General features: G+C 37.9%; 1 protein-coding gene across 1 annotated transcript in view; it reads right to left on the bottom strand.

Moving 5' to 3' along the window:
- Positions 1-24757, bottom strand: part of Alms1 (ALMS1 centrosome and basal body associated protein) — a 134634-nt gene that overhangs the window by 22182 nt on the left and 87695 nt on the right. Inside the window, exons 14-17 of the mRNA XM_057770407.1 lie at positions 21355-21510; positions 15923-16054; positions 13450-13599; positions 6899-7998 (exon numbers count right to left, since the gene is read on the bottom strand). Of these exons, the coding sequence (XP_057626390.1) occupies positions 6899-7998; positions 13450-13599; positions 15923-16054; positions 21355-21510 (1538 nt within the window). The remainder of the gene's footprint in view (positions 1-6898; positions 7999-13449; positions 13600-15922; positions 16055-21354; positions 21511-24757) is intronic.

Genomic DNA, 24757 nt, shown 5'->3' with positions numbered 1-24757 from the left:
TAAATAAATGGGACCTCCTGAAACTGAGAAGCTTCTGTAAAGCAAAGAACACAGTCAATAAGACAAAATGGCAGGGTACTGAATGGAAAAAGATCTTCACCAACCCCACATCAGACAGAGGATTGATCTCCAAAGTATTTACAGAACTCAAGAAACTAGACATCAAAATACCTAATAACCCAATTTTAAAAATAAGGTACAGATCTAAACAGAATTCTCAACAGAAGAAATCTCGAATGGCCGAAAAGACATAAGCAAATGTACAATATCCTTAGCCATCAGGGAAATGCAAATCAAAATGGCTTTGAGATTCCATCTTACACCAGTTAGAATGGCTAAGATCAAAAACATCAATGACAGCTTTTGCTGGTGGGAGTGCAAACATGTATAGCCACTTTGGAAATCAGTATGTCGGATTCTCAAAAAATTGGAAATCAACCTACCTCAAGACCCAACAATACCAAATTCTTGGGCATATACCCAAAGAATGCTCAGTTATACTATAAGAACATCTGCTCAACTATGTTCATTAACAGCATTATTTGTAATAGCCAGAACCTGGAAGCAACTTTGATGCCCCTTTACCAAAGAATGGATAAAGAAAATGTGGGACTTTTACACAATGGAGTAATAATTAGAGGTAAAAAAAAAAAAAAAAAAAGACATCTTGAAACTTACATGCAAATGGATGGAACTAGAAAAAACCATCCTCAGTGAGGGAACCCGGACCCAGAAAGATGAGCACGATACGTACTCACTCATCAATGGATATTAGAAGAAGCAAAGGATAACCAATCTATAGTCTACAACTCCAGAAAAGTTAGGTAACAAAGAAAATCCTAAGAGAAACATACATAGATTTCTCCCTGGGAAGGGGAAATAGACAAGATCTCCTGAGAATATTGGGAGCATGGGAATGGGGGAGAAGGGAAGATGGAAAGGGGGGGAGAACCTGAGGGAACGGGATGATCGAGATGGGGGAAGGACAGAGAAGGAGAGCAAGGAAACAGCTATGTCGAATGAGTGAGCCAATTATGGGACTAGCAAGAAACCTGGCACTAGAGAAATTTCCAGGAATTCTTAAGGATGACCCCAGCTAAAAGTCTAAGCAATTGTGGAGAGGATGCCCGAACTGGCCTTGCCCTGTAGTTAGATTGATGGCTACCTTAATGGTCATCAAAGAATCTTCATCCAGCAACCAATGGAAGCAGATGCAGAGATCCACAGAGAGCACTGGGCTGTTCCCAAAATCCAGTTGAAGAAAGGAAGGAGCAATATGAGCAAAGGGTTCAAGACCATGATAGGATACCCACTGAAACAGCTTACCTGAGCTAACAGAAGCTCACTGGGCATGGCAGCAGGGGAACCAGCCAGCATAGGACCAAACTTGGCCCTCTGGATGTGGTGACAGTTGTACAGCTACAGCAGACGGTGGGGTCACTGGCAGCGAGTACGGCATTTGTCCCTACTGCTTGTACTGGCTTTTTGGAACCCATTCTTTTTGGGGGGATACCTTGCTCAGCCTAGCTATAGTGGGAAGGGTCTTAGTCCTGCCTCAAAATAATGTGCTGAACTTTGACGACTCCCCATGGGAACTTACCCTCTCTGAGGAGTGGATGGAGGAGGGGTAGGAGGTAAACATGAAGGGAGAGGAAGGAGGAAAAGGAGTGGAAACTGGGATTGCTGTGTAAAATGAGAAAAGTTTTTAAAAAATATATAAATTTAAAAAATATTATCTTTACATGGTATAGAAATCCATATTTCTTATTTCCATATGAAGACTATAGACATTGTCAGCTGAAAAGTAGCAATGGAAATTTTTATACAATTCAGGCAGGAATAAATACTAAAAAAAAAAAGTTTGTATTCTTGTATGAAACTAAATACTTGTGTAGTTGACCCAAGAATCCCACTTCCAATATAGCTACAAAAGACTGTCACCGAGAGACAAACTGCTTATTTTGTGTGCTGGACAGTGGGAGTGTCCAGCAGAGCACATGTAAATGTGAAGACTCCATGGAATATTACATGGTGATGAGACACCTGGGTTAGAGACACCTGTGATGAGATGCCAGTGGATTCTCAACTTATGAACATCAAAGAAAAAAAAACAGTGGTGTACATTTTATACCAAAATGCATGTACACACATACATACACACACACACACACACACAAGGTTTTTGTGTTTTTCTTGAGACATGGTTTCACTGTGTGGCTCGAGCTGTCCTGGACTTGCTTTGTAAATCAGGCTTGGCCTCAAACTCAGAGATCAGTATGCCTCTGCCTGCCAAGTCCTGGGATTAAACATGTGTGCCACCACCACCTGGCAATACACAAGTATTTTTAAGAACCCATGCAACCCAAAATATATTTTTTAAAGGCCAGCCACATGATTGAAATAAGAATAGGTACGGGGAAATTTTTTTAAAGGCACGCATGAATGGGAACACATTTAATTCAACTAATTCTTAGCGCTAAAGTTATTTTTTCTCTGTCAGGTATGACAGTGTTATACTGGAATGTTACAATTTGGGAGACTGAGGTTGGAGAATTACAAGCTTGAGATCAGCTTTGGATTACACAGTAAAACTATGTATATGAGAAAAGATGATGATGAAGATGAGGAAGAGGAGATACAAATGGCACAGAAACTGCACAGTACTTCTCTCACGCTTCTCTTGCCACGCTTCTGAGAGGATTTACCATGACAAAACTGTAGGTCAGACTATTATTCAGGCGGAAAATTAAAATTAACAAGAGACTTGGAAATCCGCTTTCTTTGCACACCTATTAACATCACACAAAAACAATTTTGGGTGGGGACGGGAGCCGGAGAGACGGCTCAGTGGTTAAGGGCACTTTTCGTTCCTTGAAGATGACCAGGGTTTGATTCGCAGCACCTGCATAGTGTTCACGCCAACTAAACTGGTCTACATACTAAATTCAGAGCAGCCACAGCCACATAGGAAGACTGTTGGGCGGAATGCTTTCAAATCATAGACCCATCTAAGAATTTGCAATCAGATTTTGACTAAAGAAACGTTTTTAAAGTCAATGACATAAGTAATTATTACTGTCAGCATTACTGTATTTACAGTTTAAAACTTCTGACTTCTGTCTGATTAAAACAACAAGTACATAGTCAGGTGCGGTGGCACATATCTATAATCCCAGGAAACAGACAGGCAGTTTTCTTTGAGTTTGCAGCCATATAAAATAAAATAAATTAATCTTTTAAAAATAAGTAATTCCTATTAGAAAACACAAAATACAAAAACTGACTCAAGAAATAGAAATCAAAGAAAAATACATGAACTATGTCTATGGCAATCACATAAAGAATTAACATTAATCACAGCATTAATCCTAACACTCAACATCAAAACACCAAAGAGACAAACTCAGTCCAAGAGGCTGGTATTATCCTAACAACAAAGATAGCAAAAACATCACAAGAAAACTATAGGCCATATGAATATAGATGCAAACATCTTCAAAAGTCTAGCAAATTGAATCCTATGACAAGGATTGCATAACATAGCAAAATGGGAATCATACCAGGAATGCAATATTGGTTCAACGTGCGATTATCAATTCATGTATATCGTATTAATAGGAAATGGGATGGTGAGGATTTTAGTAGATGCCAAATCTGACTAAAACCAAAACCTTTTTTAATAAAAATAAAATCCAGACGACGAAAAGGGAACTTCCTTAATATAACAAGTCACAAGAGAAAACCCCACAGTTAACATGCTCTCAACCATGAAGGACTGAAGGTGTTCCTCCTGAACATGAACAAGGGTACCTGCTTTTACCACAGAACCCCCCTAAAAGTTCTTGGTAAATCAGAAAAATTCAAACCATCCAAACTGAAAAGGCGAAAGACACTATTTGCGGATGAAAGGAAATTCTGCATGCTCTACAAGAAAATTAAGAGTTAACAAATAATCCCAGCACTCAGAAGGCAGAGGTAGGCAGATCTCTGTGAGCTCAAGGCTAGCCTGGTCTACGAGTGAGTTCCAGGACAGCCAGGGCTACCCTGTCCCAGAAAAAAAAAAAAAAAAGAAAGAAAAAAGTTAACATATCAATCCAGCAATGCTGCTAAGGTAGAAGATCAACATGTAAAAAGTAGCTATGTATCTATATACCAACAAATAATCCAAAAATGAAATTAAAACAATTATACTTACAATAGCATCAAAAAGAATAAAATATTTGCAAGTATGGGCTCTGAAGGGACTCTGAGGGTCAAAACAACGGGACAGTTCTATCAAAACTTATAATGAAGATATACTAAATTCAAACTGGTACTGGCAAAAAGAAAAACAAACCAATAAAACAAAATACAGAATCCAAATGTGGACGGACATACACATATTCATGACTTCTGATGACAGTGCCAAGGAACAAAGGGGGAAAAGTCTAACAAATGATCTTGTCAGAACTAGACACAACACACCAAAGGATGACCCTTTCTGAATATCATATATAAAAGTTAACTCAAAATAGTGTTTCTAAATATAAAAGTTAGACTAAAAAGACAAAAACCTTATGACATCAGATTTGGAAACAATTGCTTAGATATGATCCCCAAAGTACAGGTAACAAAAAGTACATGCTGCACTATTAAAGCTGCTGTATGTCACAGATACAATCAAAACGTGACTATGTGAGAGGCTGCCTGCAGAATGGCCAAATACATTTTCAGATTATACATTTAATATAAGGAGTTACAATACTGAAGATATAGAAAAGTTTAACAACTTCAGTACAAAAAGTTAAGCAGCTAAATTTCTAAAGGTTAAAGGACTTTCTAAAAAGGGTCAAAGAAGATATAAAAATGGTTAAAATGTATATCAAAACCATAGCAAGAAACTACTTCCTACTAGCACAGTTAGTAGACAAAATTAAAAAAAAAAAAAAAAACAGAAAATAAATCCTGGCAAGGATGAGTTAAAATGGAAATCCTTGTTCAGTACAGGAGATCGCGTAAAATCATGCCGTCACAGAGGAAGAAGGGTGCAGCAGCCCTTACAACACTGCTGGTAGATGCATACAAGGACAGGCACTGAGGTCTCACCAGCTGGGCAGTTCTTTAGTAAGAGATAACTGGCATATGATTTGGCATTGCTACTCAAAGAACTATATATAAGGACCCCAGGATCAGCCCTATTCACAACAGCTATATGTATGTGCATAGATTTGGGGACTGGAACCGCAGCTTGGTGGTAAGGAACGTGCCTCAAAGGGAAGGTGTCCCTGTTCAATTGGGGGGTGCAGAGTCTGACAAGATCACATACAATATGGCTGTACTTATATGAAATGACCAGAAAAGACAAGTGCCCAGAGACAGAAGATTATTGGTTGCCAAGGGCTAATGAAAAGGGCAAGACATGGATGATTATAAGCCCCAAATGTTGTTATTTAAGTAGGGGGAAAACATCTGGACTCTTGAGACAGGGTTTTGCTAAATATCTCAGGATGGTCTCAAAGTCACAGGAATCTTCCTGTCCCAGATTCATGAGTAATTCAAACACAGTTATGTATAATGCCCAGCTCAAAAGCAAAAGCTTTGTGCTATGTGGTCGCACATAAACTTTCTACCTGGGCCCTTTTCCCTTTCCAGTGTTTTTCCAGTTCTATGATTTTTTTTAAAAAAATTAATTAATGTATGTAACCACTGTCATTCCATATCTACGCAAAGATCAATGATGAGAAATACTGGGTCTGGTAAACTAAGCACCTCCTGTCTCCTTCCCTATAGGTCAGCAGTGTCCATTAACTCCTACCAACAAAATACTTTTGAGCACAAATTGCCAAAATAGATATTTATTTATAAATTATTTTACTAACCATATATTATAAAATATACAAAAATAGAAAATTTGAAAGTTTGAGTAAAATAAAAATAAACCCTACTTTCCCTACTCTAATTGGACAGAGCATCTCTCCTTGGAGAATTCTTCTCTGGATCTTACTTTGTTTTTTGAGACAGGTTTACACTAAGTAGCTAAGGCTGGCCTCAAACTTGTAATCCCCCTGTTTCAGCATCCTGAATGCTGGCTGAGAGAGCAAGTGTGCATCACTATGTACATGGCTCTAAGTTAACTCTTGGGCGGAGAATCTGCCTCATCAACGCTCTTCTGAAGTAAGGTGACCTCTCACTGCTATGGCATCTACCACGAGGGTGTTAACATTACCCTGTTAATGTCTTCTTTATAAAGAGAGATGAGGAAACTTTACTTGGGTTTTTGTAACTGAATAAATAACTAATGATTTTGAAATTCTGATTTGCTTTTATAGCATGTTAAGTGATTACAACTTATCTTCTAGAGTATGTAACACCAAACTTGTAGCTATTTCTGGCCAACACATCCACTCACCAGGTGTACTTATCCCCTTATGGCTTTGACTTGTCTTTCCATTTGCTAGTTCTTCTTTTATTTATTTTAAATCATGTTGTGGTGGACCCCGTTTTTAATTTTTATATGATTTTAAATTTCATTTACTTAAAAACAATGTTGTATTATATGTGTGTACGCGTTTAAAGGCAATTCAAACACTTCTCAAAAGACAGGAGGAAAGAATGAAAAACAGATCCCACCCTCACCCCAGCCCACCCCCGCCAAACAGAGGCCACCCTAAGCTTGAGGCTCCAAAATCTACCTAGTGCAAAGCCCCGCATGCACAGGTGACTGGCAAGCATGTGTTGGAGGAAAGAATGACAACAAACAATAGCGCTGTGCTACACTTTCTCACTCTTTTCCAGCTGGGCAGAAACGGATAGTGAGGAAAGGGCAAAGTGGCTTCTTTTTTCCACCTGTGTGAAGAGATTAACTAAAAAGTCCACAGAAAAGGCAGTCGCATCCCAGCTGGAATCTGTAGCCGTGTACCTGGATGTGCCTCCTTCTGGAGTACTCAGAAGTCATTTGGGGACAGCCTGTGCTCAGTGCCTTCTTGCTGTGCTTATACCGCTTCTCCAGAAATCTCCTCTGCTGATTGGTGACACTGCTGTATAATTTAATTCGCCTGGGTGACAAACACAGTTTTTCATGGCCAAAAGCTTGGACCAGCCGGGCTGTGTCGATGGTGGATACGGAGCTACTCCTGTCATTTAAAGTCACATCCCTGTCAGTCTGAGTCCACACATCTGAGTCCATAGGAGAAGTGGTGCTGGAAAAAATGTTGGGACTATCTGTGAGCAGCTCACTTTCGTCTGTGGGTCTAGTATCTGAGGAGGTATTGCTGACATAATTAAAATCTGGTCGTTTTCTCAGGATGTATTTATCTAATTTAACCTGCTCAATTTTAATCTGATTGGATTTCCCACGGTGACCCCTCTCTAGGCTCTTGCACCGTTTCCTCTGCAGCTTGCCTTTATGCTGATGCCGCCTCCTCCCGGTCCAACCCCTCACACCCCGTCCCCCTCTGCTATTGTCTTGGGTGCTTTCTGAGGCCTGGAGCGAGTGTGTGATGGGATTCTGAAGCAGTTTAGCCAAACGATCAAGTCGTTCCACCAAAGACAGTTCTTTCTTTTCACAAACACCAGGTGGTTTCTGCTGCTTCTGTCGCTCCTGGTACTTATTCCAGAGTTCATTCAAACTCACAGTGCACTGTGCTGCTAGCTCTGGGGTGACCTTCTGATCCTTTTTTGCGTCATTTGTCTGTCTTTTGCCTTTTGGGTCTCTAGCCTGATTCTTGACAGTATTTGTCTTCTCGTTGTCTCCCAAATTCAAATTGATGCTGAGGCTCTTAATTCTGGTGTAATCCATTTTGGTCTTGTCTGCCCTTGTGCCAGGGGGAGGAAGGCAGCTGTGCTTTGAATGATGGTGAAAGAAATCCTTCCAAGAATGCTGCATGAAAACACCCCTTCCCAAAGACTCGGGGCAGAAATCTTGCTCGTGGGGCAGGTGCACAGGATGATGAAAATAAAATTTGGCTGACCTGAAGACAGAGTGTGTGGTGTTTTCAAATGCAGAACGGCATTCAGACTCTGAAAAGAACAAAGAGGAAAAAAAGATTTCCAAAGAATTTAGAAATATTTGTATTCCTTTTATAAATACTATGTTTTCTTAAGACATAGAACATGTGCTTAGCAACCAGACTGGCGTGAGTCAAAATATGTGAATTCTGGGCTGGATCTCAGATGAAAGAGTGCTTGCCTAGCATGCACAAAGTCCTGGGTTCAATTCCCAGCATGTTATAAACTTCATTTATACTCCCAGAACTCAAAACAGAGAAAGCAGGATCAGGAGTTCCAGGTGATCCTCTGTTATACGACCAGTTCAGGTCAGCCTGAAATAATTGTATGGTTTTGAGACAAAGGTCTCAAAAACAAAAAACAAGAGCACTAGAGAGTACAGAAGTCATTGGACCTCTGTGAGTTCAAGGCTAGCCTGGTATACACAGTGAGTTCTAGGCCAGTCAAGGCTACTTTGTCTCAAAAACAAAACAACAATAAAACAAATCTGGATGGGATTCTTCCTTCATGTAACAAAGTTGTGTGCCCTGTAGTTCTCCAAACTATAATTAGTTCCCTTACACATATATGACCAGTTCTTTATAGGCTACTTTTTGTATGTGTTCTTTCTTTTAAAAAAATTTTACCTTGTTAGTAAGATCTAGATGGATATCTCTAGCTAAAAACTCTGGAATTTTACCATCAGCATTAAGTGGGTAGAGTAAAAAAAAAAAAAACTTGTAAAAAAAAAAGCCTCATGTTTGGACAATCATCATTCCACATCAAAATAGGTACTGTTAATGCAATCATATCTTAGTTTGCTAGAACGTGTCTCTCTGAATGCACATTAAAACTGCATCCCTTGATTCAATCCTTGATTGATGGACTATTTAAGACCATGGCAGAAGCATTCAGAAAAGCCTTCTGCTGGCTCATTCCTCTGTTCCTCTTCACAGTCAAGTTGCTAAGATAGCAAACATGTATTTTCCTGTTCTCTAACCATTCCCAAACCAATTCTCTCTTCTAATTACTCCTGAGTTTAGCCATACCACTGGATTATAACAGCTCTGACATGACCAATGGTCTCCTCAAACAGCGAGTTCTATCTAAATAGCATGATGTTCATACACTTCTCTTCATGGTTTTTACTATCATTTCAGTGTCAATATCTACTCTTAGATTTACACTTCAAGCAATGATTTCTCTCAATCCCAGATTTATATCTATGTATCATATATATCAGTTAGATGTACAATCACCTTAACATTTGAATGTCGTTAACCAAATTCTATTCTAGCCTTTACTAAAAAATCCATAAAAAAAACCAAGAACTAATAAAATTAGGTAGGTTTCAAGTTAGACATGTGTTTAAAACTGCAAGCATGAAGCATAGAATCTACATTAAGCCTCTGCTAGGATTTCCTCTGTTCTGCCCTTGATCCTTTGAAGGAAAATGGAGAAGATCTTGCTACTATAGCACAACAGACTAATGCCCCTGTAATCTGAGCAGTCCAGCTTGCCCTTGTGTATGGGAATTATGACTGAGTGCTTCCATTCCATGGGAATCACTTGGTGTTTCCATATCTCTCTGAAGAGTCTGAGAAGCGCCTTGGCCCCTGAGTCTACTGTAGTTACCTCCAGCTCCTCCACCGTGATGTCATCCATTCAGGGGGCCTTTCTATATTTCTCTCTCTTGATAGCTTCCTCTATCTCACTCCTGTCAATATTTAATATTTTCTTATCGTCTCTGGTACTGGAGTGGCTGCTGAGGTGTTTCTTGTTGTAGTCAACATTGACAGCATTAGAGTCATTGTACAGGGTGTTAAAGTATTGTCTCCACCTTTGCTTTACTTCCCCAAGTTGTTAATAAATGACCTTGCCCATCTTTAATCATCCGAATCTGAGGAACATATCTAGCACCTATAAATATATGGTGGCTTATAAATGACTATAGAACTATTAAATTCCTATATACAAATTCTTTAAAAATGTAATTCAAGTCACAATAGCATAAAAATAAGACATCAGAAAAGAATCTAATAAAAGAATTGCAAAACCCATAGTCTGAACACTACAAAGTATTGCTAAAAAATTAAAAATCTAAATAAATGGAAAAGAGCTCATTCGTAGAGAAAAAACCAACAAGCAGTAACACTCTTCAGATTGTTCTATAGACCCAGTGCAATCCCTATCAGAATCCCAGATTGTTCTTTTGTAGAAACTGAAAAAATAATGCTAAAGCTTGTATGTAATTTAAAGAAACCTAAAGGAGACAACATAATTATGAAACCCAATAAATGCCTAGGTCAAGCCTTACCATAACTCAATAGTAATCAAGACAGATTAGTACTATCACATGATCAAAACATAGATCAACAGATACCATTGACAGACCTGAAATAAAATTATATATCTATAATGAGTTGAGTTTTGGTAAAAGTTTTCAGGATGAGGAAATAGTTTTAACAGCTAGTGTTATGATAAATGAATACCCACATTTATCAAAATAGAAAACTGTGTTCCAAAGAACATTATTACAAAAATAAGCCAGGAGTCATTACAAAAATAATTCCAGGTACTTAGGAAGCTAAGACAGGAAAATTACAAGATCAATGTCTATTTGAACAACACTATTCTCTGTCCATCCTCCTCCTAATCCTAGCACTTAGCAATCACCTTTCTACATTCTTGTTTCTATGATTTTTGTCTACTAGAGATATTTCATATTAGTAGAATCAAAAAATATTTGTGTCTTTGTGACTGGGCTATTTTGCTCAGTATATGTCCTTCTAAGGTTCATCTATGTGTAGCATGTGACATAATTTCCTCATGAAGGCTTCATTAATAACCATCTTTAAATATATAACACACTTTCCTTTTGTTATTTTGTTTGAGACAACATCTAGTTATGTATTCTATAATGACCTTGAGTTAACTATGTTGACCATAGTGGCCAATAATTTGTAATCCTCCTGCTTTGACTTCCTGAGTGCTTTAGATTATAGGCATGTATCACAGTGGTGGTTTGAACAGATATGGCACCTCACAAATTTATGTATTTGAATGTTTGGCTCATGTGGGATTTCCCTCTATATGCTGAGATTACCATTAATGAATAAAGAAACTACTTTGGACCTATAGCAGGGCAGAACTTAGGTAGGCAAAGAAAACTACACTGAATGCTGGGAGAAAGAAGGGCAAAGTCAGGGAGAAGCCACGGAGCCACCACCAGAGTCAGATATGCCAAAACTTTGCTGGTATGCCACTGCCACGTGGCGATACACAGATTCATAGAAATGGGTTAAATTAATATGTAAGAGTTAGTGAATAAGAAGCTAGAAGCTAGGGCCAAGCAGTGATTTAATTAATATAGTTTCTGTGTGATTATTTCGGGTCTAAGCTAGCCGGGCAGCCGGGAACCAACAAGTAGCCTTCCACTACACTTTGCCCATTGGGATTGGCACAATTACGAAGGTCAGACTTGTTGGAAGAAGTGAGTCACTGTAGAGGCTTTGAGGTTTCATATGCTCAAGCTACACCCAGTGTGGCAGTCTTCTGCTGTCTGCGAATCAAGATGATAGAACTCTCTACTTTCCTCGCCTGCACCATGTCTGTCTGCAAGCTTCCGTGTTTCCCACCATGACAGAATGGACTAAACCTCTGAACTGTAAGCCAGTCTCAAATGTTTCCCTTATAAAAGTTGCCATGGTCATGGTGACTCTTCACAACAACAGAAACCCAAATTAAGACAACTACTCTATAAAAGCTCTTCACTGACCAATAATTCACTTTTTCCTTATCCATTACATGATGGACAGTTGGATTACTTCTCCCTCTTGGTTATAATAATACCGATAAACATGTTATGAAGTTTGAGGTCTTGCTCTGAATTCTTTTGAATAAGTGCCCAAAGTGAGACTACTACATCTGACAATTCTTTAATTTTTTGAGGGAAACAACATTGTTTTCCAGAACAACCATACCATTTTACATGCCTGCAGACGGTGCATTAAATCCAACTTTTCCATATTTTCCCCAACAGTTGGTATTTTTTTTTGGTAGCATCATCCCTTTAACTGTAGCCATTCTCATGGGCATGAACTGTTCCTTGTGGTTTTGAACTGAACTTCTCTTAAATTAGTTGAATGTCATTTCATATTCACTTGGGTCAAGCATATTTTCTTTGGAGAACTGTATGTTTAACTCCTTGTCCATTTTTAAGTTGGGTTTGTTTTTGTTTTCAAGGTACACATGATCCTTATTCATTCTAGGTTTAACTCTCAACAGACAGATAATTTGGGAGTATTTTCCCACTTCTGTTGATAGTCTATTTACGTTCTTGCTTGTTTCCAGGTGAATAAGTTTTTAAATTGTTTTAACAGAGTTTCATTTGTCCATATATGCTTTTGCTGTCCTATCAGAGAAGTGATTACTAAATACAGCTTCCTGAAGCCTTACTCTTGCGTCTTCTACTAGCTTTAGGCGTTCAGGTCTTCTGTTTATGTGTCTAATCCTTTTTGATGTGATTTTTATGTAAAGTAATGATGTAACTTCATTCTTCTAATATCATTATCCAGTCTTTCTACACTATCAGCTTAAAAGGTTATCTTTTCCCCACTGCACAATACTTGTATCCTTGGGAAAAATTATTTTATATATTCTAAATGTGAGGAGCTAATGGGAACTCTTTTCAGCATATACTTAGTAGACTCAATTCTTTGCTCCTTTTTCTTACATGGAAACTCTTCTAACAGGTAAAATTTGACAGCAGAATAGTAATGGTTTATGTTCTGCATGCTCCTCTCTTTTGTCAGGGCCAAAGACAAATACAATTCATTTAATTTAGCTTTTTACTATTATTTATTGATGTTATCTTTCTCAGGATTCTAGAGTAAATTCAGGTTTCCATGTTTCAATACTAAGACATGATACTGTACTTCTAACATCATTAGACTTAGAGGTAGTCATTCCTCAGTATCTGATGGAATTGGTTCCTGGACCTCTAGCAGATGCCAAAATTTGTAGATACCAAGTGCTTTAAATAAAACAGGGAGAGGCCTGCATAGACCTGTGCATATGGCTGTACATCAGCAGCTCTACACTGCAAATCATCACTAGATCACTTTAACACCAGAAACAAGGTAAGTGCTAAGTCAGCAGTCATCATCCTGTGCTGTCTGTGCAGAGTAATAAAAAAGAGGTCAATGCACGGTCAACAAAGACAAGATTTTTCTCAAATGTTTTCTGCACATAGTTGATAGAATTGGGTATGGAAGGCTGAATATATTTACTTATATGCTGCTTCTCTATATATTTCCCTAGAATTAACATTTATTTTACAAATCTATACACATATCCATATAGACAGAGCAATATTGAAATGATATTTATAAATAAAACAGAAAAGATCTTATTTTCATCAGAATGGACCAGAAACACAGAGACACTAGCCCCAGGCGCACACACTGACATATACTTCATTACCTGAAATATCTATCTCTAAGGATCCTTCTTTCTCTGGGCAGAGTTCCTCAGGGATGGTCCTTTTAACATGGATCTCCTCCTTCTGTATGATAGATTTAGAATTGGAGAGGTTTTCAGTTTTTCTGTCTTGTACAATGGTATCACTGGAACCTAAGAGAACAAAATAAACACATTAATACATAAAAGAAGTTGAACCAAAAAAGCCTCTAGGCCGGGCGATGGTGGCGCATGCCTTTAATCCCAGCACTCGAGGCAGAGGCAGGCGGATCTCTGTGAGTTCGAGGCCAGCCTGGTCTACAAGAGCTAGTTCCAGGACAGGAACCAAAAAGCTACGGAGAAACCCTGTCTCAAATATCAAAAAAAAAAAAAAAAAAAAGCCTCTAGCATCTAATATGTGAAAGTCATTGCTAGTAGCATTGCAAAATACAAATACCTATACCACAATGTTTAGAAAAATGTAAACTGGAACAAAAGCACACATATATAAACATTCACATAGAGAGCCACAGAAGCACCATAAGGCGCTGGAAAGATGGCTCAGCGGTTAAAAGTACTTGTTGCTTTTGCAGAGGACCTGTTTCACTTTCTAGACCACATGGTGGCTTCAGATAACCCGTGTGTAACTCCAAGAGGATCTGACACACTCTTCTAATCTCTATGAGCACCAGGAATTCAAGAGGTACATACATACAGGCAAAACACTCATACACTTAAAATCAATTAAAATATATGGTTACTATTTTAAAGTTTTAAAAACAAAAAAAGAATCCATAAGAAAGAAGCAGATGAAGAAGTATTAATAAAGCAAACAAAGAGAAAAGTGATTCTAGCAAACAATACCATAGAAGAACTCTAGACAACTGACTTGGGTCTCTGAAGATGGAGAACATTTTGAAGTAGTAATCAAGTCACTGAAAGCAAAGAAGCTGCATAAAAAAGACTGGAATCAGGAAAGCCACTAAATACACACAGGTCACAGTGTTTATAATGAGCAGGGAAGCTTTTTGGAGCTGGTCCTAACATTCTAGAAGACTACTGAAAGAGCTTAGGTTTTATTCCCAAGGACAATGAAAACTAAAGTGTACCAGAAAGGTCAACAATAGAGGAAGAAAGAGCATTGTTCCCTGAGCTCTGGATTTTTATAAGAAATGCTTTCTTGTCTGTTTTGAACTCTGTTACATTTTGGGTTTTTATCTTTTAGAGCCAAACCTAATACTAAGTTAAACATGCTACTACAGATAATTTCAGCATAATCCTATTGAAGTAAAATAACTTCCAAAGTAAACAAGTCGAATATCTAAAGAGTAAACCACTTTTGCACAACAATGATATGAGACTATCTTTATAAAACATTATATAACCTATATTAGAGACCATTTTAACTCAGTTAAAATGTATAGCAATGATGTGGGATTCCCCTCTGTATGTTGTGAATACCACTGGTTAATAAAGAAACTGTCTTTGGCCTGTGATAGGGCAAAAAAATAGAGGTAGGCAGGGAAAACTAAACTAAATGCTAGAAGAACGGAGGCAGAGTCAGAGAGAAGCCATGGAGCTGCTGGAGACAGACGTGCTGAAACTTGGCTGGTAGGCCATGCCCTCGTGGTGATGCACAGATTAATGGAGATGGGTTAGATTAAGATGTAAGAGTTAGCCAATAAGAAGTTAGCACTAATGAGCCAAGCAGTGATTTAAATAAATAGTCTCTGTGTGATTATTTCGGGGCTGAGCAGCTGGAAATTACAAGTGGCCTCCTCCAACATAGCATAGTTTAATAAATTCAACAACTGGTATCACTGCTATTCATTTTTAAAATATTCTAAAGTGCAGAAAAAATTAAAAGGAGCTATAAAAATTCAACAAAACAAGATCTTACAGGCATAATCTAAACATGGTAATACTTCATAATAATGACTTGGAAACTGCATACAAGAAAGGAGGAGAGAATAAGAGGAAGAAAGTTTGCGTTCAAAATGAATCATACGGCAACAATTAACATAAAGTATGTGAGGCGAAACAGCAGAAACAAGGGGAAAATGTAATAGTTCTATCAGATAGAGGATTAATTCTATCAACAATGAAGAAAAGACAAAAACAAGAATATGAACAAGGATTATGGTAACAAAACAAACAAAAAGCCTTAGATATATTTCATGTGGAAAGTACACTGTGATAGTGAAATGAACTACCGCAAAAGGGAAAAGCTCCTGGTAAGTCAATTTCTGATGGTAAGATTCAAAAGTTCTGCATAAATATCTCCAAAAGTTTTTAAATATCAACTTTATCCATACCAAAGTCAACCAAACAGTAGCTAGAACCCTCAGCTGCTTTGTGTGAGCAAGCGGGAAGGAGGCCTGGAGACAGCAGAGAGAGACTGGAGAACACACAGCTGCTCGGGGCTTGTGATTTTCAAGCAACAGTCTTTGCAGGAGAACAGAGGAAACCAGGGCCCAAAAAAATCCAGTTCAGCTACCTGCAGTGTCCTGCAGGGAACTTCTTTCTTCAGGCCATGCCATCTTGGTCACAACAGGTCTACTGATGATCTCTTTCTGTTTTTCGTCTGAGACATTCTGATCCCCAATGACGGGCACTTGAACTGGGGCCTCTGGATAAGAACATTGATTCCAGAGAGAAGAAGATAATAAACAAAAGGCAAGCAAATTTCCTGTCCCTCCCTAACACACAGCCACCCCCAAGTATAAATCAGGGGGAAAAGACCTTAGGCTCTGGTTTGGAAGACTGTAATATGAATTAGAAAGTTTGCCATATCTTTCAATGCACAACATCAGTTTAAATAAAGTAACATTTAAAAACCTTTTACTAGTCTGATGAAACCATAATCTCCTTTCTTTCAAATCAATTATGGTTTTCAAAGTAAAAATGCAGGTTTAAACAATTCCTTGGAGTTCTTTGGTCTTTTCAAAGTTTTTACCAATTGTGGAGCTAATTAATATACCATATAGTCAAGAAAAATACTTATACTATCTAGATTTTATATGCAGCATTCTCTATATCTCATGTAGTTAAAACCTTTAAGCTTTTCTGATACTTCTTCCCTCCTTGGTCATATATCTTCTCTTACCTCTAACTATCCATATTTTTCAAGAGAGAAATCAGACAATGTAACCAACAACGAAACACGCAACGAAGAGCCAGTCTTGACTTTACTTACCCAGAAATCTCTTTTCTTTCAAATCAATTGTTTTTCTCCTTATTGCTATTACTTCAGTCCTAATTTTTCATCTAATTATCTAGAATCTTTAATATTTTAGACATATTAGGAGCCTAAAATATATTAAAAACTTGACTTAAAAAATAAAACATTACAGATATAGTTACCTGACTTTATTCCCTTCTTAGTAGCACCCTTTAGACTGGACTTGTGTATCTCTCAATATCTTTAGCATGTTGCATTAATAAAGTTTTAACAATCTATACTCTTAATTTATAGCCTTAGAGCATGCCTTCACACTTAATATGCCTGAGACTAGTCATAATAGTTAATATATGCAGTATTCTTCTGTCTTAACCCATCTACTGATCCACATATGGCTATTTCTGTTTATTTTTTATGTTGAAAAGTAGTACACTGAGCATTCCAGTAATATTTCCCATTGATTTTTACTAGTTCCAAACATCTTTTTTAAAAATCTGTATATTTTAACAGATTACAATATCTTTCACGTGCCAAGTTTTTCATGTTAATAACTTCATCAGCCCCCTCCAGGAATCAATGTCTCATGTCGCTTCTCGACTGTGGACTGGAGATGCAGCTCGGTTGCTGAAATGCTTGCCAAGTAGCATGCACACATTAACTCTTGAACTTGATCAGCAGTACCACAGAAACTGGGACTGGTGACCGGGTAGTGGTAGTCTTTAATACCAGCACTCAGGAGGCAGAGACAGGCGGATCTCTATGAGTTCAAGGCCAGCCTGGTCTACAAAGCGAGTTCCAGGAGAGCCTTCAAAGCTACGGAGAAACCCTGTCTGGAAAAACCAAAAACCAAAACAAACAAAAACAAAAACTGGGAATCGTGGCAAACGCCTGTGATACCTGTATGGAGTGGTGGAATGGGAGGCAAACTCGAAAGCAGCGGTTAAGCTGAACTACATAACAAGTTCAAAACTGGCCTAAGATACATGAAACAGTGTGGTGGTTTTAAAGGAAATGGCCCCATAGGAAGGGACATTATTAGGAGATGTGGCTTTGTTGGAGTGGGTGTGGCCACACTGTGTCACTATGTGTCACTGAGGGGGCTTTGGGGTCTCCTATGCTTAAGCTACACTCAGGGCAGCACACAGGAGCACCTAGTGCTTGCAGATCAAGATGCAGCGCTCCTTCACCAGCACCACGTCTGCCTGCATGCCACCATGAAGATAATGGATAATGCTCTGAAACTGTAAGCCAGCCCCAATTAAATGTTTGCCTTTATAAGAGCTGTTGCAGTCAAAGTGTCTCCTCACAACACTAGAAACCCTAAGACACCCTAGCTCAAAGAAAGGATGAAATTCTGAATTATTTCAGAGACATAGGGGTATAAATTTTAAATTTTGCTTTTTCATTGCATATGGCTATCATGTATTTTTGTTCAGTGTGCAGACAGGATTTCTCTGACTTTTCTTACATATGCTATCAATTTTCTAAGCACTACCATGACTGGCACACCATCTCTCTTTTAAGTTCCCACATTTGTTTGTTTGGTTTGTGGGTCACATTATACTTTACTTTTTTATTTTTAGAAAATAATTTACTTTTAGAGATTATAATTATAACAATCCCCTAAAGCATGATTAATAAAACCTCAAAGAAAACTGGGGTTCGCCAGGCAGTGATGGCGCAAACCTTTAATCCCAGCACTTGGGAGGCAGAGGCAGGTGGATCTCTGTGAGTTCAAGGCCAGCCTGGTCTACAAGAGCTAGTTCCAGGATAGATACCAATAACTACAGAGAAACCCTGTCTCAAAAATCAAAAAGAAAGGAAAGAAAAAAAGAAAGAAAGAAAGAAAGAAAGAAAGAAAGAAAGAAAGAAAGAAAGAAAGAAAGAAAGAAACTGGGGTTCAACACAAAGGCCCTAAAAACAAAGCAGCCAGCCACTGGCTCTTACCTCAACCTCAGTCGGAAATGGCGATTCTGCCTCTAGGAATCTCAGAATGAGACTGTGTCTGAGTGCTATCTCCTCCCATTTTATAATTTTCTCTAGGGCTGAAATTAAAGACATGCACTGCCTGGTTTCTCTGGCAACTAGTGTGGCTACTGAGATTAAAGGTATGTGTTACCACTGCCTGGCTGTAAGGCTGACCAGTGTGGGTGTTTTACTTTCCCAATCCCCAGGCAAGCTTTATTTATTAAAAACAATTGAAATTTCACTACATTTCCCCTTTCCTTCTCCCCAAACCTTCTCCTATAACTATATATGTGTGTATATTAATGTATTATTTATGTATGTATTCCTAAATATATAAATACAGCATGATCAGTCTTATGTCACTTGTATGTATGTGTCTTCAGGGCTGACCATTGGTGTTAGAAAACCAATTGGTGTGCTCTTCCTCAAGGAAGACTATTTCTCCAGTTGTCAGCAATCCTTCCTTCCATGAGAGTGTGTCTATTATTATTGTCTTTACTAGACACATCGGTAAGTAGAGTTTTCACCCCTCATAAAGAAAACTTCTCTTTATGATAGACAAAGCACATTTACAGAAAATCACAACTGACCAAAATGCAGAGTTGTATAGCTCAGTCCCAACTGACCCATCTATAACACAATTCCTGCACCTAAGACTCAGGGATCACTGTAGAAGAATGGGTAAAGGGATTTTACGAGTCAGAGAAACAGGGTATTTGTTCTGAGATTCTGTCTCCTAGAAACGTCAGACACCATACCCATAAAGTCTTACCAATATGGTTGCCTCCTACACTTCTGTTTTTAATCTTTTACAAACAATATTTAGCAAGTTACATATAAAATTCTGATGCTGGTTCAGCAAGCTCTCTTATTGAGCCCAGAGATTAATTTAATGATAACTGAAAACTTTTATTACTATTATGTTTAATTCTCTAATTATGTAGGACTTCCTTAATAAATTTCAATTTTAGAATTGTCTCTATGGTACTCTTGCATGTACTTTAGGCTCATTTCTAATAACCTTATCTTTTACACATCTTTTTAAAAATATTTTAATTGTCCTAGTAAACATTTGTATAAAAATGCAGGACTGTCACTAATTATTGAACAATATGTGTGTAACCTTCTACAGATCAAGAAATAAAATCTGAATAGCAGCCTATTACTCATTCTTTCTTCCCATTTTATTCAACACTTGATTTTAAGATTCATAAAAACTGAAGAGAAACCAGAGTGTGTAATACCTGATTTTAAATACAACAAATGCATCAGAAATGCCTGAACTGTGTATAAACGGATAATACAAAATATGTTTTCCTTCCTACATTCACACTATGTTTATAAAGTTCATTGTGTGCTGTTACATACACTTACCCTTTTCTCTGTGTCTGTAAGTATTCAATAGTGTTAACACCACAAGTTACCTATTTTATTAAAGAAATATTGGCCACTTGAGTGGGTTCTAGCTTGAAACTACTACAAACAGATTGAAGAATCTGTGCGGGGCTAAGGGTATAGCTCAATGATAGAATGCATGTTTAGTCTATGTGAGGCCTAAATTCAAAACCCAGCAACACACATACACTGTCAGAATATTAATTTACACTCTGACTGGCAGTGAATAAGTTCTCATTATCCACAGCACAGCGTTTTTCATTTCAGCCATTCTAATGAGTACAGAAAGCTACTGCTGTTTTAATTTGTATCCCCAGATTATCAACAAAATAAAAATGTATATGCTATTATTGGGTATTACATAGTTTCTTTTGTTCAATTTCTACTGAGCAGAATATCTTCTTCACACTACTTTATACGTTCAGAATATATTTTGTGGAATGTGCACACTGTAATATTTACTTCTGCTCTGATTTGCCTTTATTTACTGTTCACATTTTATAGAATTTTTTTACTTTAACATTCCTTATCTGGCAATAGTTGCCAGTTTTACTTTCTGTTTTGTTTTTGGAAAGGAATCCAATTTAATGAAATTTTTCCTTTTCTAAAATTAAGAAGGCATACTCTTACATTTCTTATAGAAGATCTACCTATCAGCTCATCTACTTACCTATTAATCTACATTCCTATGTTTTGGTTAATTTTTTCTAAAACAGCATCTCACTGGAACTAACAATCTTTCTGCAATTTTAAATATATTATACTTTCAGAAAATGGTTGCCCTCTATCTAGAGAAAAAGTTGAAAATTCAACAGTTTGACCCAAGCAACCAAGTATCTGAATGAAGTTGGTGGGACCTGAAAGGACAGATAGAGGCCATGACATGAGAGTGGCTGTGCTGTCGACAGAACACAGCCAGGGCTCAGCTGAAGGCGACCAGTGTCACAGAGAAACGTGAGCCAAGGGTAGTCATTCTGGTCTCCCCCCACACACAAGCCCAAAGATTGAATTTTCACAGGTCGGCAGCAAAATAAAACATCATGTGAACTCTTAATTCCTTGTCAAATCCTGCCAGAGTGCCACTCTGCAACATTTGGCAGAGATAAATTCATGAGAATTTTAATCAAGATATTTAGTATTCAAAATAAGCTTGACTTAGTGTTTATTTCAACACTTGTAATATATTTTATTTATGTGAAAATTAAGTTTAAAGTTTTCCAATCTCTCTGAAGCACTTTAAATATTCTAACATTTAACTCTGCCATATATACTTAGTGTAGGACAAAGTTTCCATAACAAACCAGAATATGAATAAAGACAATATTCTCACTTCAAATAAAAAGGTTCAGGAAACAAGCTGTAAAACAGGCAAGGTCACGCATTACCTGCATTATCTTTCTGAGGGGGCTTTTCCCCCTTTGTTGCGGCCCTCTTACTATAGATCCCTTCTGTATGCTTAATGTTCACAGTGGCGGAAAGGTCATCATCTCTTGTGCCTAGCACTTGAGGTGGAAAGTCTGGGGCAATAGCATCATTGGATCCTACAGAAAAATGAGAAAATATTACACAATTAACACTAAAATAGTCTTGCAGTCAAGAAAGACTTTTTCTTCCCTTAGACCACATCTATGAAAAGAACACACGACAGGGATGTTGCAGGCCAATTAGACCATCAGTTAAACTGAATCTCAGAGACATGTAGAATAAATTGCAAAATTATCAGACAAGGAAGAAAATGACATCAGACATGACAAAAGAAATGGGACAATGATTAGTTCTGGGGACTACTACCAGCTCAGGAAAGCTGCTGAAAGAAAGAAAAATGACAGGGGGGTGGCTTCCGGTATTGATTAAAGGAAAAAGACACATTAGATAGTAGTTACCATACAAACACACACAAGGCATGTATAGGAACTAGTCAGGCTGGACAATGGAATACATTAAGAAGAGTATTATTTAAACTTAATAGCAGCACATGGAATCCTAATCCCCAAGACCATAAAGTTTACTGTACATAAAATGAAATATCAATGAAGATTTTTTTTTAATCATGGAGTAATTTATAAGCTTTGACTCAGGAAGATTTGTCTAATGCTGGGATGTTCTATGTTGCATGAATAAATTGAAGAAAGAGGTCACTCAAAGATGAAAGTTTAAGACCTGTGTAGCAGCAGGAAGGTCCAGCCTCTGATGAACTGAACTTTGAACTACTGTAGAAAGGTGTATTATTGACTGTTACAAAGTTGTTTTTCCAGGTGAAGTATTTCCTCACACCAGGGTCCCTATTCTAATTTAAGTCTCTCTAAAGGAAAGCATCACATGTCCCTGGTACTTCAGTCCTTATGGTGTTCTGTTTGCAATCCACAATAATCCAAGAGCTCCAAGTGTGTCAGAAGCATCTTGTGACCAAAGACTGTAATGCCCCCTTCAGAAGAACAATTTCACAAACCACAGAAAACAATCATCATTTTCCACAATGACTTTTCAAGGTCAAATTACTTTTAGAAAACAACTAGTCACTCTAATGATTTATCCTAGATACAGGGACCCTGCTAGACTCCTACAACACAAAACACTGAAAGAGAGCTAGTCACGTAGATCAGAGAAAAGAGCATAGATATGTCTAGCCTATGTGAGGCTCAATTCAATCCCCAGCACCATAAATTTTTTTTAAAAAAAATGTAAAAACAGACAAAAGAAAAAAACTGAAAGGAAAAATTTATGTGACAAAGATTTGAAAGAATTAAACTTTCTTTTAAATGTATCTCAACATTCCTAGATACAATGACAAACAGAGGGGCTGGAGAGATGGCTTAGAGGTTAAGAGCACTGCCTGCTCTGTTGGAGGTCCTGAGTTCCGAATTTAATTCCCAGCAACCACATGCTGGCTCACAACTATTTGTAATGAGATCTGGTGCCCTCTTCTGGCCTGCAGGTACACATGTAGGCTAAAGACTGTGTACATAATAAATAAATCTTTTTAAAAAATTGACAAACAGAAACTAATCTGTTATGTCACATCTATAGGCAAAAACCATTCCTGGATATGTAAAGGCTTATAGTAACTATAAACTTCTATAAAACTGTTTGCCTTTCTAGACCAGGACCCCATACTTTGTATATTTCCTGAGCTCCTAATACTTACATAATTAATATATAGCTGTTATAGTGATAGAATGTTTATGATAGTTATGACTGAACAAGTACAAGTCTCATTGATTTCAAACAGCCTGCAAGTTTCCTACCAAGTCTTCTAGATCAAGTCTACAGATGACATGGATCTTCTCATTTTACCTGGTTATCACTTTCTGTCCCTTGCCACTTAGCTCTCTGACAAGTTCTATTACCTTTCTTCTAACAAGTCTCCAGTGCTACAGCTCCTCCACAACCAGACCTTCCTCTTCCTAGGTGTACTATAACTACCAAGAAATGCTTAAGCAAGACATAGTGGCATACGCCTTTAATCCCAGTACTTGGAAGGCAGAGGCAGGTGAATTTCTGAGTTCATGGCCAGCCAGGTCTACATAGTAAGTTTCAGGACAGCCAGTTACATAGAGAGACCCTGTCCTGAAAAAAACAAAACAAAACAAAGACTAATGAATGAATGAATGAATGGTGTAGAGAGACCCTGCTTTGAAAAAAACCAACAAATAAATAAATAGATGCTTCCAAGAGTTTCCTTTCTTTTATGCTTCAGATTTTAACAGTAAAGGATACAGGTAGTTCTTATACCATGTTAACAGAAAGTAAAAATAGATGCCACTTCTCTATATATTTTAAGTTCCTATATATTGTGGTTCAACACAACTCTAATTGGTAGCTATTCTTACCAATCTTTCCACAAACCAGAGCACATGTCTGGAGCAATCAACAACATGAACAATCAGCCCACTACCCTTTTTCTCCCAAGAGTGGTGACCAGGTCAGTGGGGTTAAGGACAACAGATAATTTCTCACAGTTGCAGTGGATGAGCAAGAGAATGCCAGTGAGGCTGAGAGGCAGCTGGAGAAGAGTACAGGCAAGCATGTACACAATAGAGAGTATGCTCTTATATCTGGCATTTGTGCAGAGCTGAAATACATGTGGATATGGATTTCTATCTGGGGCAGAAAGAGTTAACTTACTTCTTCCAGAACAGTAATTAGAGATCTGGACCCTTGTTGATCATTTGTGTATTTTCATAAAAGCATTCACCTATGATGCAAATAGAGCCTCTTCATGTTACCCCTTGCCAACAATCTTTATGTGGCTGTATAACAATACCTCTCTATTCACATGCCCAAAGCAGATACTTATATCATCTTCCCCACACCTGCTTCTTAATCCCCATCTTAGGAAATGTCATTCCTACTTACCCAGTGTTCACTGTGGGAAACTAAAAATCATTTTTTTCCAATTGCCTTATCCTACACTTTTGGCATTCTAACAAGTCCAGAGGAAGTGTTTCCTGTGTCTGCTTACTTCTTCTGTTTGATGTCACTAAACTTTCCCCAGTACTACAAACCCTTCTTCTAAGTGCTGTCTCCACTAACGCTTTGGCTCTGAATCTCCCACTTCCCATCTATAAGCTATGATCTCCGTATGAAAAATTGGAAAAATTTTACAAATAAAAATCAAACTATAGCTACCTACTGCAGCAAAGCACAAATGCTTTTAAATTGCTTACAACCCTGCATGATCTACTGTCAACCACGTTTAGCCACCACTCTGCTTTCTTTCTGTTAAAGGTTCCTGTTCCAGGACTCAGCAAAGCAGATCAAAATGGAATCACTTGTGCTAATGACATG

Source organism: Chionomys nivalis, chromosome 1 (assembly GCF_950005125.1).
Source record: "Chionomys nivalis chromosome 1, mChiNiv1.1, whole genome shotgun sequence".
Taxonomy (NCBI): Eukaryota; Metazoa; Chordata; class Mammalia; order Rodentia; family Cricetidae; genus Chionomys; species Chionomys nivalis.
Note: the sequence above shows the minus strand (reverse complement) of the source record. Positions and strands in the feature narration are given on the sequence as shown.